At 37.5% G+C, this 20101-nt stretch overlaps 1 protein-coding gene across 23 annotated transcripts in view; it reads right to left on the bottom strand.

Moving 5' to 3' along the window:
• The window catches only part of LRRFIP2 (LRR binding FLII interacting protein 2), a 118777-nt gene that overhangs the window by 13842 nt on the left and 84834 nt on the right, over nucleotides 1-20101 (bottom strand). For 17 of the 23 annotated variants that reach the window (XM_067753723.1, XM_067753722.1, XM_067753725.1 and 14 more), the window contains 2 exons: nucleotides 13299-13391; nucleotides 10399-10491 (listed from right to left, as the gene is read on the bottom strand). In XM_067753723.1, coding sequence (XP_067609824.1) covers nucleotides 10399-10491; nucleotides 13299-13391 — 186 coding nt within the window. The remainder of the gene's footprint in view (nucleotides 1-10398; nucleotides 10492-13298; nucleotides 13392-20101) is intronic. The other 6 variants (XM_067753730.1, XM_067753734.1, XM_067753743.1 and 3 more) reach the window with 1 other exon arrangement.

The raw sequence follows: 20101 nt of genomic DNA, 5'->3' as shown, positions 1-20101 counted from the left end.
GTGCCCCGGTCTGGGAAGATCCCACATGCCGCGGAGCGGCTGGGCCCGTGAGCCATGGCCGCTGAGCCTGCGCGTCCAGAGCCTGTGCTCCGCAACGGGAGAGGCCACAACAGTGAGAGGCCCGTGTACCGCAAAAAAAAAAAAAAAAAAGCTAATCTCCCCCCCCCAAAAATTCTCAAGGATCTGTTTTTGTTAATTTAATTAACAAAATAATAACTAAGTAACGGTTATTTGGTTTTCTGATATACCTTCAAAATGTGAAAAACCAAAAAAAAATACTGACAAAATAAATATAGTCCACCTATGGCAGGTAGCAGAATATGGGTTTGGAAACAGGACGTTGAGTCCTGGCACCTATTAACTGACCTATGCCTCAGTTTCCTCACTGGAAAAGGGGATAAATAACAGCAGCATCCTACGGGCACAGGCTGAAAGGAGTACTCAGTGTCAAGCACCCTGCCTGCAGTGTGTAAGATGCAAGCAAGGCTCAGGAAAAGCCAGACTGGCTTCCATTTTTCCCACCATTGCCTAAATCTCACACTGTCAAGAGCTCAGGACAGTGGTGCAGAAGCAGGAACACACATTTGGTCAACAATGACATACTGTTACTCTGTGTAATAAAATACCCCATACTTCAGAACCCACCCAGGATAAGCAGTCTGTGCAGGTATCTGACAGCTGCGCTATTTGAAAAAGCCTTTCTCTGCACATTTGTTCCTATATTTAATGTTTTCTACCAGCATTCCCATTAATGTAAGAAGTTAAACTACAACATGTAACTTTCCTCTTGGTTTACAGAGTTTAGAAGTGGGCTAACTGCTTCGTTACTGACTGCTGAATAGCTGGACAACTTTTTAAATCATTATAATCCTATTTTCCAACCAATAAGTAAATAATGGATGATAGCAACTGTCATTTGTGTAGCTCCAGGTGTTAAATATACATATAATTTCTCTCATATATTTTTAACTTAATTTCTCCCTTATATACCCTGTACTTTCCTTATGCCCATTTCACAGATCAGAAAACTGAGGTTCAGAGAGGCTACGTTTTCACCCAAAGTCACAGTAACTGGTAAAGCCAGAAAATGAATCCAGTTCTTTTTGGTTCCAAAGCCCTTGCGTACTCTTTATCTATCGTCGCCCCATGAAGGCCACAATTATGTTCCCTTATTGTCATCCCAGATAGTACTGGAAAAGTAGTTCACAGGGCAAGTCCTATTCCTTACCTGCCCAAACTGCAACATGAACATCTAACTTCCTGTCAACAATTTACATTCATACTGTGTGTCTACAGTCTGTGTGTAAGTTAACAATCTGCGTTTCTAGCACCATAAGGCATTTACTCTACCACTCCAAGCTAGTATTAACACTCCATTACATTACTAGCAAGTGTAACATTAGGACAGCAAAGCCCAAGCAATACTCTCCCATCTACTGACAGCCACTCTCATCTCTGCTGCGTTGGCTATTTTGGGTTATGGTATCTGTGTGCATAGTCGTGCCATGCGTCACCACACATAACTGGGTCAGCAACCACTGTCACAACATGCTCTGTAGAAACACCACTGGAGATAAAAGACCCGTTAGGAACAGACCAATTTGAAACCCAGAATTCTATCAAATGCTAGTACATGCCATTTGCTCCTCTTCCCAATCTAATAGCAGATTTTATCTTTACTTTTGGACTTTTAAATTTCATCTTCCCATAATTATGGATGGGAAAATAAAATACATCCTGCAAATCCTTCCATTTCACCACAAAGTTTGAGGACTACTGAAGTATCTTATAATTGGACCAAATGTATTCACACTGGATCTGAAATCCTCTGTATTACCTGACCATATAATCACTACCCTTGTGTTTGTATTCCATAATTGTTCCTAGAGATTTTTTTTTTTAGGGTAAAAAGTACATGCTTGTGGAGATCTAAGTAATTCTTTACCCCTGACCTAACCTCAAATTCTAGTGTCAAGAAGCCTAAAGGCTGAACTTTTGGACAACAGGTTATAATTACATACAGGCACAAATATCTTTAGTCAGAATGGGAGTGAGCCTTGTTCTGGGCTATAGGGATATACAAGCCCTTCATATGTATTGATTATACGCATGACCACTGGGTGCTCAGAACTACACTAGAGGTACGACCACGAGGATCAATGAAAGAACTAAAGATAACTGAACTTTAATATGAGAATAATGGCCATGTTCCTTCATGGAGTTACTAAATTTAAATCTTGATAATGAAGCTCCTAGAGACAAGTGATATATTAGGTAGTCACAGATCATATTTAAAAATGTGTCTTCTAAAAGTCAAGGGAGGACCACCTCACACACATTAGGATGGCTACTATCAAAAAAAAAAAAAAGAGGAAACAAGCGTTGTCAAGGATGTAGAGAAACTTGAATCCTTGTACAGTGCTGGTGGAAAGATAAAATGGTGCAGCTGCTATGGAACTGGAACACGGTATGGCTGTTCTTCAAAAAATTAAACATAGAATTACCATATAATATAGCAATTCCCCTCCTGGGTACATACCCAAAAGAAATCACCAAGAGAGTTTTGCAAACTCATGTTCACGGCAGCATTACTCACAATAGTAAAAAGGTGGAAGCAACCAAGCGTCCAGATGAACGGATAAACAAAATGCGGTACAAGCATACATTGGAATATTATTCATTCTTAAAAAGGAAGGACTTCTGACACATGCTACAACATGTCTGAACCCTGAGGATATATGCTAAGTGAAATAAGCTAGTCACAAAAAGACAAATACTGTATGATTCCACTTTATGAGGTACCAAGAGTAGTCAAATTCATAGAAATGAAAGTGGAAGGGTGGCTGCCAGGGGCTGGAGGAGGGGAAATTGGGGAGTTGCTATTTAATGGGCAGTTTCAGTTCTGCAAGATGCAAAGGTTTCTATGGATGGATGATGGTGAGGTAGCACAAGGATGTCAATGGACTTAATACCACCAAACTCGACATTTAAATTTAAATGGTCAATTTTCTGTTATTTTTTTGGACTTTACCACAATTAAAAAAATTTCTTTTAAGTCAAAGGAGGGACAAACTACTGATGCATGAAACAACTTGGATGAATCTTAAGGGGAATTATTCTGAGTGAAAAAAATGTAACTCCAAAGGGCTGCATACTGTATGATCCCATATACAACATTCTTAAGATGACAAAATTATAGCAATGGAGAACAGATTAGCAGTTGCCAGCACCTGGGATGGTGAAGGGGAGGCAGTAGATATGGCTGTAAAAGGGCAACAGGAGGGACCCCTTATGGTGATGAAAAGGTTCTGCATCTTGATTATATCAAGGTCAATACACTTGTTGTACTATAGTTTTACAAGATGTTACATTTTGGGAAAACTGGATAAAGGGCATACAAGATCTCTGTATTATTTCTTACAATTGCATGTGAACCTACAATGACCTCAAACATTTTTAAAAAGTTTAATTTAAAAAAAAAGCCTAGGGCTTCCCTGGTGGCGCAGTGGTTGAGAGTCTGCCTGCCGATGCAGGGGACACGGGTTTGTGCTCTGGTCCAGGAAGATCCCACATGCTGTGGAGCAGCTAGGCCCGTGAGCTGTCGCTGCTGAGCCTGCGTGTCTGGAGAGACACGGGAGAGGCTCCACAACGGGAGAGGCCACAACAGTGAGAGGCCCGCGTACCACAAAAAAAAAAAAAAAAAAAAAAAAAAGCCAAGTAGATAGCCTCATCCACCAAGGACAGACAGCAGAAGAGAGAAGAACTACAATCCTGCAGCCTGTGGAACAAAAACCACATTCACAGAAAGGTAGAGAAGATGAAAAGGCAGAGGACTATGTATCAGATGAAGGAGCAAGATAAACCCCCAGAAAAACAACTAAATGAAGTGGAGATAGGCAACCTTCCAGAAAAAGAATTCAGAATAATGATAGTGAAGGTGATCCAGGACCTTAAAAACAATGGAGGCAAAGATCGAGAAGATGCAAGAAATGTTTAACAAAGACCTAGAAGAATTAAAGAACAAACAGAGATGAGCAATACAATAACTGAAATGAAAACTACACTAGAAGGAATCAATAGCAGAATAACTGAGGGAGAAGAACGGATAAGTGACCTGGAAGACAGAATGGTGGAATTCACTGCTGCGGAACAGAATAAAGAAAAAAGAATGAAAAGAAATGAAGACAGCCAAAGAGACCTCTGGGAGAACATTAAATGCAACAACATTCACATTATAGGGGTCCCAGAAGGAGAAGAGAGAGAGAAAGGACAAGAGAAAATATTTGAGGGGATTATAGTTGAAAACTTCCCTAACATGGGAAAGGAAATAGCCACCCAAGTCCAGGAAGCGCAGAGAGTCCCATACAGGATAAACCCAAGGAGAAACACGCCGAGACACATAGTAATCAAATTGGCAAGAATTAAAGACAAAGAAAAATTATTAAAAGCAGCAAGGGAAAAATGACAAATAACATACAAGGGAACTCCCATAAGGTTAACAGCTGATTTCTCAGCAGAAACTCTACAAGCCAAAAGGGAGTGGCACGATATACTTAAAGTGATAAAAGGGAAGAACCTACAACCAAGATTACTCTACCCAGCAAGGATCTCATTCAGATTCGATGGAGAAATCAAAAGCTTTACAGACAAGCAAAAGCTAAGAGAATTCAGCACCACCAAACCAGCTCTACAACAAATTCTAAAGGAACTTCTCTAAGTGGGAAACACAAGAGAAGAAAAGGACCTACAAAAACAAACCCAAAACAATTAAGGAAATGGTCATAGGAACATACATATTGATAACAACCTTAAATGTGAATGGATTAAATGCTCCAACCAAAAGACACAGGCTTGCTGAATGGATACAAAAACAAGACCCATATATATGCTGTCTACAAGAGACCCACTTCAGACCTAGGGACACATACAGAATGAAAGTGAGGGGATGGAAAAAGATATTCCATGCAAATGGAAATCAAAAGAAAGCTGGAGTAGCAATACTCATATCAGATAAAATAGACTTTAAAATGAAGAAACAAGGAAGGCCACTACCTAATGATCAAGAAATCAATCCAAGAAGAAGATATAACAATTATGAATATATATGCACCCAACATAGGAGCACCTCAATACATAAGGCAACTGCTAACAGCGATAAAAGAGGAAATCGACAGTAACACAATAATAGTGGGGGACTTTAACACCTCACTTACACCAATGGACAGATCATCCAAAATGAAAATAAATAAGGAAACACAAGCTTTAAATGATACAATAGACCAGACAGATTTAATTAATATTCATAAGAATTCCATCCAAAAACAGATTACACATTCTTCTCAAGTGCGCACAGAACATTCTCTAGGATAGATCACATCTTGGGTCACAAATCAAGCCTCAGTAAATTTAAGAAAACTGAAATCATATCAAGCATCTTTTCTGACGACAACACTATGAGATTAGAAATGAATTACAGGGAAAAAAATGTAAAAAACACAAACACATGGAGGCTAAACAATACGTTACTAAATAACCAAGAGATCACTGAAGAAATCAAAGAGGAAATCAAAAAATACCTAGAGACAAATGACAATGAAAACATGACATACGACAAGGAAAACACAATAACCCAAAATCTATGGGATGCAGCAAAAGCAGTTCTAAGAGGGAAGTTTATAGCTATACAATCCTACCTCAAGAACCAAGAAACATTTCAAATAAACGACCTAACTTTACACCTAAAGCAATTAGAGAAAGAAGAAAAAACAAAACCCAAAGTTAGCGGAAGGAAAGAAATCATAAAGATCAGAGCAGAAATAAATGAAATAGAAACAAAGAAAACAATAGCAAAGATCAATAAAACTAAAAGCTGGTTCTTTGAGAAGATAAACAAAATTGATAAGCCATTAGCCAGACTCATCAAGAAAAAGAGGGAGAGGACTGAAATTCATAAAATTAGAAATGAAAACGGAGAAGTTACGACACCACAGAAATACGAAGCATCCTAAGAGACTACTACAAGCAACTCTATGCCAATAAAATGGACAATCTGGAAGAAATGGACAAATTCTTAGAAAGGTATAACCTTCCAAGACTGAACCAGGAAGAAATAGAAAATATGAACAGACCAATCACAAGTAATGAAATTGAAACTGTGATTAAAAATCTTCCAACAAACAAAAGTCCAGGACCAGATGGCTTCACAGGTGAATTCTATCAAACATTTAGAGAAGAGCTAACACCTATCCTTTTCAAACTCTTCCAAAAACTTGCAGAGGAGGGAAGACTCCCAAACTCATTCTATGAGGCCACCATCACTGTGATACCAAAACCAGACAAAGATACTACAAAAAAAGAAAATTACAGACCAATATCACTGATGAATATAGATGCAAAAATTCTCAACAAAATACTAGCAAACAGAATCCAACAACACATTAAAAGGATCATACACCATGATCAAGTGGGACTTATCCCAGGGATGCAAGGATTCCTCAATATACACAAATCAATCAATGTGATACATCATATTAACAAACTGAAGAATAAAAACCATATGACCATCTCAATACATGCAGAAAACGTTTTTCACAAAATTCAACACCCATTTATGATAAAAACTCTCCAGAAAGTAGGCATAGAGGGAACCTACCTCAACATAATAAAGGCCATATATGACAAACCCACAGCAAACATCATTCTCAATGGTTAAAAACTGAAAGCATTTCCTCTAAGATCAGGAACAAGACAAGGATGTCCACCCTCGCCATCATTATTCAACATAGTTTTGGAAGTCCTAGCCATGGCAATCAGAGAAGATAAAGAAATAAAAGGAATACAAATTGGAAAAGAAGAAGTAAAACTGACACTGTTTGCAGATGATATGAAACACTACATAGAGAATCCTAAAGATGCCACCAGAAAACTATTAGAGCTAATCAATGAATTGGGTAAAGTTGCAGGATACAAAATTAATGCACAGAAATCTCTTGCATTCCTATATACTAATGATGAAACATCTGAAAGAAATTAAGGAAACACTCCCATTTACCACTGCAACAAAAAGAATAAAATACCTAGGAATAAACCTACCTAGGGAGACAAAAGACCTGTATGCAGAAAACTATAAGACACTGATGAAAGAAATTAAAGATGATACCAACAGATGGAGAGACATACCATGTTCTGGGACTGAAGAATCAATATTGTGAAAATGACTATACTACCCAAAGCAATCTAGAGATTTAATGCAATCCCTATCAAATTATCAATGGCATGTTTTACGGAACTAGAACAAAAAATCTTAAAATTTGTATGGAGACACAAAATAGTGTGTGTCAAATAGTCAAAGCAGTCTTGAGGGAAAAAAATGGAGCTGGAGGAATCAGACTCCCTGTCTTCAGACTATACTATAAGCTACAGTAATCAAGACAATATGGTACTGGCACAAACACAGAAATGTAGATCAATGGAACAGGAGAGAAAGCCCAGAGATAAACCCATGCACCTATGGTCAACTAATCTATGACAAAGGAGTCAAGGATATACAGTGGAGAAAAGACAGCTTCTTCAATAAGTGGTGCTGGGAAAACTGGACAGATACATGTAAAAGAATGAAATTAGGACACTCCCTAACACCATACACAAAAATAAACTCCAAATGGATTTGAGACCTAAATGTAAGACCAGACACTATAAAACTCTTAGAGGAAAACATAGGAAGAACACTCTTTGACATAAATCACAGCAAGATCTTTTTTGACCCACCTCCTAGAGTAATGGAAATAAAAACAAACATAAACAAATGGGACCTAATGAAATTTCAAAGCTTTTGCACAGCAAAGGAAACCATAAACAAGACAAAAAGACAACCCTCAGAATGGTAGAAAATATTTGCAAACGAATCAACGGACAAAGGATTAATCTCCAAAATATATAAACAGCTCATGAAGCTCAATATTTAAAAAACAAACAACCCAATCCAAAAATGGGCAGAAGACCTAAATAGACATTTCTCCAAAGAAGACATACAGATGGCTAAGAAGCACATGAAAAGCAGCTCAACATCACTAATTATTAGAGAAATGCAAATCAAAACTACAATGAGGTGAGACCTCACACCAGTTAGAATGGGCATCAACAGAAAATCTACAAACAATAAATGCTGGAGAGGGTGTGGAGAAAATGGAAGCCTCTTACACTGCTGGTGGCAATGTAAACTGATACAGCCACTATGGAGAACAGTATGGAGGTTCCTTAAAAAACTAAAAGTAGAATTACCATATGATCCAGCAATCCCACTACTGGGCATATACCCAGAGAAAACCATAATTCAAAAAGACACATGCACCCCAATGTTCAGTGCAGCACTATTTACAATAGCCAGGTCACGGAAGCAACGTAAATGCCCATCAACAGACGAATGAATAAAGATGTGGTACATATATACAATGGAATATTACTCAGCCATAAAAAGGAACAAAATTGGGTCATTCGTAGAGACATGGATGGATCTAGAGACTGTCATATAGAGTGAAGTAAGTCAGAAAGAGAAAAACAAATATAGTATATTAACACATATATGTGGAACCTAGAAAAATGGTACAGATGAACCAGTTTGCAGGGCAGAATTGAGACACAGATGTAGAAAAGAAACGTATGGACACCAATCGGGGAAAGCAGGGTGGTGGTGGTGGTGGTGTGATGAATTGGGCGATTGGGATTGACATGTATACACTGATGTGTATAAAATTAATGAGTAATAAGAACCTGCTGTATAAAAAAATAAAAAAAATTAAAATAAATGTGACACAGACACTAAGTAATAAGCAAATGCTGTTGGAAAAATGGTGCCAACAACAACAACAAAAGCCAAAAGAACATGTTATTATATGCTACACAGAAAGAAGATACCCACTCATTCACTCAATAATAGCAGGAAAATTTAAAAGTCAAATTATTTATACTGTAACCATCAGTACATCTTTTGGGTAGAAAAAAATTTTTGTTTTATTTTGAATAGCTATTGGACTGAGAGATTTGGGGGTTTTCTATGGCTGGTCCAAAATAATCAGTTTAATATGCTAAGATAATTATACAAAATAGAAATCATGGAGCTGCAGATCTGTGCTAAAGAAAATTATGTAAAATCCTAAAAGAAGCCCATTCTAAATAGTGACCAGATTTCAACTTAACTTTACAAACTACCTGCTTTTGCTATACAGTTTTCACGTCTCATTTTAAATTTCCCAAGTAAAAAATTTAAATAGAATCAGTAGTTCACAGTCACAATTCAAAACTCTTAACCGAGTTGTTAATTAATACCTCAGAAGGTTTTTCCAGCTTTAGACAGAATTACAGGAACTTGGTATTTTAGCAGCAGAAACTCTAAAAGGTAGCTTTCTTTCTTCAAAACTGCTTGGTCTACCACACTTTAACAAGTAATTTTGTTTCCCAAGTGTCTATTGAGAGGATAGGGTCCTTGGAGGTGTGAAATGACCTGGATACCAGAATGCCCCTAACTATGGAGGGTGTGATCCGGAGGGCTTCACATCCACGCCTGTCCACCACAGGTGCTCTTGGGGATTTTGGCCAGCTTTTCCCTACCCCACCTAACCTCTGGTAGAATGGAGGCTTCCTAACTATGTCTTCAGGCCAAGGGTTTCCTTCTCTCTTTTCCCTCCACGCTGCCCTTCCCTGACAAGTTAAGCCTCTGTGGAACAGAGAGCTCATATGCCATGAGGTGTACGTGGCTGCCCGTCAAAAGGCCACATGGGATGAACTGGCAGGGATTTTTTCAGCTCCAGTGTCCTTGGAATCTACCTGAAGGGTTTAGCAAAAAGGCACTGAAGACTTTTTCCTTATCTGGGCCCCTGCTTTAGGGAGTTGCAAGGATATGATTAGAGGTGACATCATAGTCTGGCAGCTCCAGCAAATCTTACATTCCTATCCACTTCCGTAATTAAAATGATTTTAATCTCTTCCTATTTTATTCACCAAAGATTTATGGGATGCTAATAACTTTTCCCCCACCCCCTATCCTTTTGCTTCTTATCCAAATTCTTACAATGTAAGGATATCAAATTACCCACAGAGTTTGAATTAAATGCCTGTGGCTGTTTCTGCATAAAAATCCTGGGGAAATAAAGAACAACTTCCTTAGAAAGTTCCTACTTGTAGGTTTTACAAGCCCAGAGTCAGCTGGAGAGAAGAGTTCTTTCCAGGCATAGGATTAGGTTTTCCCATGGAAGTTTCTGTCTTCTGCTTATTCATATTTCACTCTGTATAAATGCTCTAAAAATAGTCAAAGGACAGAATTTTAGGAATCTCTACGTTAAATTTACATTGGTCTATTCCTCATCAATGAGCTTTGGGCCAATGCCCAATTTGATCTCATACCCTAATGTTTTTATCTTTCCAAAGCAGTGTCTCCTGGAGTTCAAACACCTCTTTTGTCATGGTGTCTACTCTCTGCTGCATACGCTGATTCTCCTGCAGAGGAAGAGGGGAAGAGAAGTAATAAAAGAGCACAAAGAAAAAGGGGACGGGGTTAGAGGGAGGAAAACAGAACAAAAATAAAGCCAATAAAGAAACTTAACAAAAGCAGAAAGTCTGTGATCAACAGGAAAGATGGCATCCAGTGTCTTAGAAGGAAAGATGACATCCAGCGTCTTGGCGCTGTGTCGGTATGACAGCAAGTGAGAGGACTGGGGGCAGCTGCTCCAGCCACAGCTATGAGGCAGCAAGCCAGCTGGGGCTTCTGTGTACACCCAGCTCCACACATGTACTCTTCCTCTCATAAGTGCCTTTCCCCCAAACATGGGACAACTTACACTTTTAGAGAGGGAAATTCAGATTTTCTTATGAACAAATGATCCTTATCACAGACAACAAGCAGTAGTTTTGAACCCTATTTTTTTAAGAAGAACTAAAAAACTACAAGAGGGACATAGCTCAATCATTTTGAATTCCTGTTAGCAGAATCTATGATAGCAAGAACATCATAAATTACACATTTCACATCAGTTTTTAGAAAAACTAGATTTCTAGCATTTAGCAATTCTTAACTCTTCTGACTAGGCACTGATGCTCAATTTATACTGTCTTATATTTAGCAGGTTCTTTTATGCATTATTGGTAAATTATCATCTTCCACGTTCCCTACTCATACATTTCTCATCTACTTTACCACGTGGTTCTCCATTCTAAAGACCAAAAAACATTATTTTGGCAAAGTCAGGATTCTTCAGTTATAAGTAAATGTGCATATTAACATCTGAAGGATGTTAATTCTAAACATAAAAAGTACTTAAGGGCTTCCCTGGTGGCGCAGTGGTTGAGAGTCCGCCTGCCGATGCAGGGGACACAGGTTCGTGCCCCGGTCCGGGAAGATCCCACATGCTGTGGACCGGCTGGGCCTGTGAGCCATGGCCGCTGAGCCTGCGCGTCCGGAGCCTGTGCTCCGCAATGGGAGAGGCCACAACAGTGAGAGGCACGCATACCGCAAAAAAAAAAAAAAAAAAAAAAAAAACTCTTAAAACTAAGGTTTTTAAAGTTTGTATACCCTGCACCCTGGGCTTTTAAATTGGAAACCATACTGACAAATTGTAAAAATCAAGCATTAAAATAGCTCTTAAATGCAATCAACAAACTAAAAACTAGAACACTTAACCAATTCTAACATAAGTTACTGAATTTGAGAAGCAGCTCCCAAAGTAGTTTTATTATTCTTTGGAAACCATATGGGGAAAAGTACATATTTTAATTAGAAAAAGAAATAACAAGTGGCTGGCATATTGACACACATAAAAAAGAGGACAAAAAGGGAGAAGAATTCACATGATTTTTAACTGCCAGCAGGATACAGAGTTTGGATAATATGCTTCTTGCCATATATGGAAAAACTAAGGCAATTAACTTCACATGTAATCTGATATTTTCAAAGGGTTCTGTGTTTGCATTTAGAATTCACAAATTCTATCTGCTTTCAGCAGGCTATGTTCAATTCAATTATTCTCAAGAATGACAAAAAAAGTAACACAAATCCACAAAAAGAGTCACTTCTTTTCTTCTATTAAATGGTTTTTAAAGTCATTTATAGGGGGAGAGATTAAGTGAGGCAGGCCCATGGGGGAAGAGAAAAAGAGGGAGGGAAGCGGGGGTGGTTCTGAAGGACGAGGGGCCGGGCTGAGTTGACTGTGATGCATGTGGCATCTCCGGGGTTGTCAAGAGCTGGCCTTTCTGGGACTTCCCTGGTGGTCCAGTGGTAAAGAATCCGCCTTCCAATGCAGGGGACATGGGTTCGATCCCTGGTCAGGATACTAAGATCCCACATGCCTGGGGCAACTAAGCCCACGTGCCACAACTACTGAGCCCATGCACCCTGGAGCCCGCGTGCCACACTAGAGAGAGAAAACCTGCGTGCCACAACTAGAGAGAAGCCCACGCGCCACAACAAAGAGCCTGTGTGCCGCAGTGAAGACCTGATGCAGCCAAAAAATAAAAAATAATTTAAAAAATGAAACAAATAGATTATTTTTTTTAAAAAAAAGCTGCCTTCCTGATATCACCACGGGATCAACACTAAGTTAACATTAGACGTGCTTGATAACCTCACCAAGAAAGTGAGCATGACCCCTTCCCAACAAACCTCACCCCATATTTATAAAAAATGACAACCTCAAGAGGAAAACCACATTTAAAGAAAAACAGAGATGCATGCAAGCTGGCAGGCACAAAAGGATGATACATGCTTTCAAAGATTCCTTGGAGGCCCACACTCCTCCTTCCCTCCTAGGATATTGCTGTGGCCCTCAGAGCTCCTCCACCCCAGGAACCTGAGTCACAGCCCCGGGCAACCTTCACCTCTTGTCTACTACCAGGCGTCTTGACACAATTTCTTCTTTTCATTTAGCCATCTCAGAAATGCACCTACCTGAGTGACGATCAAAATTCTTATTCCCCAAGAATCATGTCCCCAAATATAGCATTCACTACATTCCAAAGAATCATGGTACTTTTGCCCATTTCCTAAGATATCTTTAGGAAACAATGTGCTTAGGAATAAAAGACAATTATAAAAGCTTCTGCTATTAAAAGGCGAAATATTTATAGGGTTCACAGTATTAATTTTTTAAGCCTGCCTTCATGTTTCACGTTTGTAAGATTTTAGGATACAGCCAAATGTGAAGAGACAAGTTTGTGGCATTTTAACTCCCTTCCCTCCCAACACACATGCCCTCATCCAATTCAGTGCATTTTTTTCCAAAATTAAGTATTTCCACAGTTCATGTACATACCTCAATAAGCTCATCTCTTTGTCGGAGGCCTTCTTTAAGTTCATCCATCTTATGCTGTAGCACACTACACATATGTTTCTGCCTTTCTAACTCCTGTTATTAAACAAATGATACAGTTAACACAGATCATGGCACATGACAGACTGGAACATCTACAATATACCATTAAGCAGCTAAGTGTTATCTCCAGAAACACACCTGCACTGCCCATGTATTGTTAACTTAGAAAAATTCTGTATTCTTTGGAAAGGCTCAGAAAATTCTCAATTTTCATCTCATACGATTATACATCTAGACAACCCAAACTAATCAATGGCAAAATTACTATGAACAATGAAATGACTTGGTAAAGTAACAGGTTATAAAATTAACATACAAAATTCAATAATCATCACAGATCAAAATAAAACCTAGAGAGAAGATATAATAAACACAATATCAAAAAATAAAGTAAATACATACATGTAAAATTACAAGATATACCCAAAATCAATATGAGGAAAATTATATAAAACATTCCTGGAAGACAGGGAAGTAGGACTGAACAAAAGGAAAGGCATCTTCTTGGATGAAAAGACTCAGCATCACAAAAATACATGTTATGCCCTAAATTAATCTATACATTTAATGCAGTCCAAATAAAAATACCATCAGGTTTTTTTCTCATCAGAGTAAGACAAGTTGATTATAAAGTTTATTTGGAAGAAAAACAAGAAAAAAAAAAGCTAGAAAAACACAAAACGAAAACGAAGAAAGCTAATCTTACTAGATATTAAAACATAAGGCTTATACAATTAAAACAATGTTGTAATGGCTCATGAATACAGACCAATGGAGTAGAATAGAAAATCCATAAATAGACCCAATTACATATACAAGTACATTAAACAACAAAAACAAAAAACAAAAAGAGCAGCTAAAATCAATGAGAAAAGATAGACTTTTAAATGAAATGTTGGCATAACTGGATATACACATGGAAAAAGAAAATTGGAACCAAATTTTGTACCATACACCAGAACAAATGCACAGAAGGGAAAGAGAGAGAGAAAGACAGGCAGAGAGAGAGACAGAGAAAGAAGAAAGGAAGTAAGAACATACAGTTACTAGAGAAAAGATGAGTGAACTGCTATAACCAAGGAGCAGGTAAAAATTACCCAAAAATGACTCAAAAATCCACAAGCAAGAAGGGGAAAGGGGTAACAAATAAGACTACATAGAAATGAAAACTTTTGAATGGCAAAAAACACGATAAGCAAGGCAAAAAGACAAATGACTATAAAAAATTTTTACAATTTATATTTACTTTCTTTCCATATAGAGAGCCTCTAAAATTAGAAATAAAGAGGAAAAAACCCACTATTATGTAGAACAGTAGGCTAAAAAAATGGACAGTTCACAGAGAAACAAATTGCTTTGAATATGAAAAGATGCCCATACTAAGGGAAATGTAAATTAAAACTGTATTTCTCACTGAAACACCAGTAAGAGTCCAAAAACTTGACAATATACTCAGGGAAAAGTAGTGTGGAGAAGGAAACAGACACTCTCATTTGTGGGAATGCAAAATTGTATAATCCCTACAAAGGAGAATTTGTTACATATAGCAGGATTACCACACCTTTTGACCCGGCAAACTTACTTTTCTGACTCCCATAGACACCAGCAAAAACACAGAAAGACCTATGCAGTACATTCGTCTTTGTAGGACTATTTTTAACAGCAAGAGACTGCAAACAACTCCAACGTCCATTAACAGGGAACTGGTGGAATAAACTATAGTACAATGGAATAAGTGTACAGTTATAAGAAAAGAACGAGGAAGAGCTCTCTATACTACAATCATCAGGTGATGAAACCCAGATGCAGAACAATATAATATGCTAAGAATGGAGGGATACAAATATGTGTGTGTGTGTGTGTATATACACACATATATATATATACACACACACATACATATTTTTGAATGGCAAAAAAATGTCTTCTTAAGATTCAAAAAAATGGAAGGATAAACCATTTAATTAAAAAAATTTCCTTAGGCAGTCTACCTGAAAAAGTATTCAGAGTAATGATAGTAAAGATGATCCAAAATCTTGGAAACAGAATGGAGAAAATACAAGAAACGTTTCACAAGGACCTAGAAGAACTAAAGAGCAAACAAACAATGATGAACAACACAATAAGTGAAATTAAAAATTCTCTAGAAGGAATCAATCACAGAATAACTGAGGCAGAAGAACAAATAAGTGACCTGGAAGATAAAACAGTGGAAATAACTACTGCAGAGTGAATAAAGGAAAAAGAATGAAAAGAATTCAGACAGTCTCAGAGACCTCTGGGACAACATTAAATGCACCAACATTTGAATTATAGGGGTCCCAGAAGAAGAAGAGAAAAAGAAAGGGACTGAGAAAATATTTGAACAGATTATAGTTGAAAACTTCCCTAACATGGGAAAGGAAATAGTCAAGTCCAGGAAGCACAGAGAGTCCCATACAGGATAAATCCAAGGAGAAACATGCCAAGACACATATTAATCAAACTATCAAAAATTAAATACAAAGAAAAAATATTAAAAGCAGTAAGGGAAAAGCAACAAATAATATACAAGGGAATCCCCATAAGGCTATCAGCTGATCTTTCAGCAGAAACTGCAAGCCAGAAGGGAGTGGCGGGACATATTTAAAGTGATGAAAGGGAAAAAGCTACAACCAAGATTACTCTGTCCAGCAAGAATCTCATTCAGATTTGATGGAAAATGAAAACCTTTATAGACAAGCAAAAGCTAAGAGAATTCAGCACCACCAAACCAGCTTATGACGAAAGCTAAAGGAACTTCTCTAGGCAGGAAACACAAGAGGAGTAAAAGACCTACAAAAACAAACCCAAAACAATTAAGAAAATGGTAATAGGAACATACATGTCGATAACTACCTTAAATGTAAATGGATTAAATGCTCCAACCAAAAGACATAGACTGGCTGAATGGATACAAAAACAAGACCCATATATATGCTGTCTACAAGAGACCCACTTCAGACCCAGGGACACATACAGACTGAAAGTGAGGGGATGGAAAAAGATATTCCATGCAAATGGAAATCAAAAGAAAGCTGGAGTAGCAATTCTCATATCAGACAAAATAGACTTTAAAATAGACTATTACAAGAGACAGAGAAGGACACTACATAATGATCAAGGGATCAATCCAAGAAGAAAATACAATAATTGTAAATATTTACGCACCCAACACAGGAACACCTCAATACATAAGGCAAATGCTAACAGCCATAAAAGGGGAAATCGAGAGTAACACAATCATAGTAGGGGACGTTAACACCCCACTTACATCATTGGACAGATCATCCAAAATGAAAATAAATAAGGAAACACAAGCTTTAAATGATACATTAAACAAGATGGACTTGATATTTATAGACATTCCATCCAAAAACAACAGAATACACTTTCTTCTCAAGTGCTCATGGAACATTCTCCAGGATAGATCGTATCTTGGGTCATAAATCAAGCCTTGGTAAATTTAAGAAAATTGAAATCATATCAAGTATCTTTTCTGACCACAACGTTATGAGACTAGATATCAATTACAAAAAAAAATATGTAAAAAATACAAACACATGGAGGTTAAACAATACACTACTAAATAACCAAGAGACACTGAAGAAATCAAAAAGGGAATCGAAAAATACCTAGAAACAAATGACAATGAAAACACGATGACCCAAAACCTATGGGATGCAGCAAAAGCAGTTCTAAGAGGGAAGTTTATAGCTATACAAGCCTACCTCAAGAAACAAGAAACATCTCAAATAAACGACCTAACCTTACACCTAAAGCAATTAGAGAAAGAAGAAAAAACAAAACCCAAAGTTAGTGGAAGGAAAGAAATCATAAAGATCAGAGCAGAAATAAATGAAATAGAAACAAAGAAAACAATAGCAAAGATCAATAAAACTAAAAGCTGGTTCTTTGAGAAGATAAACAAAATTGATAAACCATTAACCATACTCATCAAGAAAAAGAGGGAGAGGACTCAAATCCATAAAATTAGAAATGAAAAAGGAGAAGTTACGACACCGCAGAAATACAAAGCATCCTAAGAGACTACTACAAGCAATTCAATGCCTATAAAATGGACAACCTGGAAGAAACGGACAAATTCTTAGAAAGGTATAACCTTCCAAGACTGAACCAGGAAGAAATAGAAAATATGAACAGACCAATCACAAGAAATGAAATTGAAACTGTGATTAAAAATCTTCCAACAAACAAAAGTCCAGGACCAGATGGCTTCACAGGTGGATTCTATCAAACATTTAAGAAGAGCTAACACCCATCCTTCTCAAACTCTTCCAAAAAATTGCAGAGGAAGGAAAACTCCCAAACTCATTCTATGAGGCCACCATCACCCTGATACCAAAACCAAATAAAGATACTACTAAAGAAGAAAATTACAGACCAATATCACTGATGAATATAGATGCAAAAATTCTCAACAAAATACTAGCAAACAGAATCCAACAACACATTAAAAGGATCATACACCATGATCAAGTGGGATTTATTCCAGGATGCAAGGATTCTTCAATATACGCAAATCAATCAATGTGATACACCATATTAACAAACTGAAGAATAAAAACCATATGACCATCTCAATAGATGCAGAAAAAGCTTTTGACAAAATTCAACACCCATTTATGATAAAAACTCTCCAGAAAGTGGGCAAAGAGGGAACCTACCTCAACATAATAAAGGCCATATATGACAAACCCACAGCAAACATCATTCTCAATGGTGAAAAACTGAAAGCATTTCCTCTAAGATCAGGAACAAAACAAGGATGTCTACTCTCACCACTATTATTCAACATAGTTTTGGAGTCCTAGCCATGGCAATCAGAGAAGATAAAGAAATAAAAGGAATACAAATTGGAAAAAAAGAAGTAAAACTGTCACTGTTTGCAGATGACATGATACTATACATAGAGAATCCTAAAAATGCCACCAGAAAACTATTAGAGCTAATCAATGAATTGGGTAAAGTTGCAGGATACAAAATTAATGCACAGAAATCTCTTGCATTCCTATATACTAATGACGAAAAACCTGAAAGAGAAATTAAGGAAACACTCCCATTTACCACTGCAACAAAAAGAATAAAATACCTAGGAATAAACCTACCTAGGGAGACAAAAGACCTGTATGCAGAAAACTATAAGACACTGATGAAAGAAATTAAAGATGATACCAACAGATGGAGAGATATACCATGTTCTTGGATTGGAAGAATCAATATTGTGAAAATGACTATACTACCCAAAGCAATCTAGAGATTCAATGCAATCCCTATCAAATTACCAATGGCAGTTTTTTACGGAACTAGAACAAAAAATCTTAAAATTTGTATGGAGACACAAAAGACCCCGAATAGCCAAAGTAGTCTTGAGGGAAAAAAACGGAGCTGGAGGAATCAGACCCCCTGACTTCAGACTATACTACGAAGCTACAGTAATCAAGACAATAAGGTACTGGCACAAAAACAGAAATACAGATCAATGGAACAGGAGAGAAAGCCCAGAGATAAACCCACGCACCTATGGTTAACTAATCTATGACAAAGGAGTCAAGGATATAAAATGGAGAAAAGACAGTGTCTTCAATTAGTGGTGCTGGGAAAACTGGACAGATACATGTAAAAGAATGAAATTAGAACACTCCCTAAAACCATACACAAAAATAAACTCCAAATGGATTAGAGACCTAAATGTAAGACCAGACACTATAAAACTCTTAGAGGAAAACATAGGAAGAACACTCTTTGACATAAATCACAGCAAGATCTTTTCTGACCCACCTCCTAGAGTAATGGAAATAAAAACAAACATAAACAAATGGGACCTAATGAAATTTCAAAGCTTTTGCACAGCAAAGGAGAACAGTATGGACGTTCCTTAAAAAACTAAAAATAGAATTACCATATGATCCAGCAATCCCACTACTGGGCATATACCCAGAGAAAACCATAATTCAAAAAGACACATGCACCCCAATGTTCACTGCAGCACTATTTACAATAGCCAGGTCATGGAAGCAACGTAAATGCCCATCGACAGACGAATGGAAAATGACGTGGTACATATATACAATGGAATATCACTCAGCCACAAAAAGGAACGAAATTGGGTCATCTGTAGAGACGTGGATGGATCTAGAGACTGTCATACAGAGTGAAGTAAGTCAGAAAGAGAAAAACAAATATAGTATATTAACACATATATATGGAACCTAGAAAAATGGTACAGATGAACCAGTTTGCAGGGCAGAAATTGACACAGATGTAGAGAAGAAACGTATGGACACCAAGCAGGGAAAGCGGGGTGGGGGGGTGGGTAGGGGTGGTGGTGTGATGAATTGGGAGATTGGATTGACATGTATACACTGATGTGTATAAAAGTGATGACTAGTAAGAACCTGCTGTATAAAAAATAAATAAAATAAAATTCCAAAAAAAAAAAAAACCAACTACAATGAGGTATCACCTCACATCAGTCAGAATGGCCATCATCAAAAAATCAACAAACAATAAATGCTGGAGAGGGTGTGGAAAAAAGGGAACCCTCTTGTACTGTTGGTGGGAATGTAAATTGATACAGCCACTATGGAGACCAGTTAAAAAACTAAAAATAGAACTACTATACGACCCAGCAATCCCACTACTGGGCATATACCCTAAGAAAACCATAATTCAAAAAGAGTCATGTACCACAGTGTTCATTG

The sequence above is a fragment of the Pseudorca crassidens genome, chromosome 10 (assembly GCF_039906515.1).
Source record: "Pseudorca crassidens isolate mPseCra1 chromosome 10, mPseCra1.hap1, whole genome shotgun sequence".
NCBI lineage: Eukaryota > Metazoa > Chordata > Mammalia > Artiodactyla > Delphinidae > Pseudorca > Pseudorca crassidens.
Note: the sequence above shows the minus strand (reverse complement) of the source record. Positions and strands in the feature narration are given on the sequence as shown.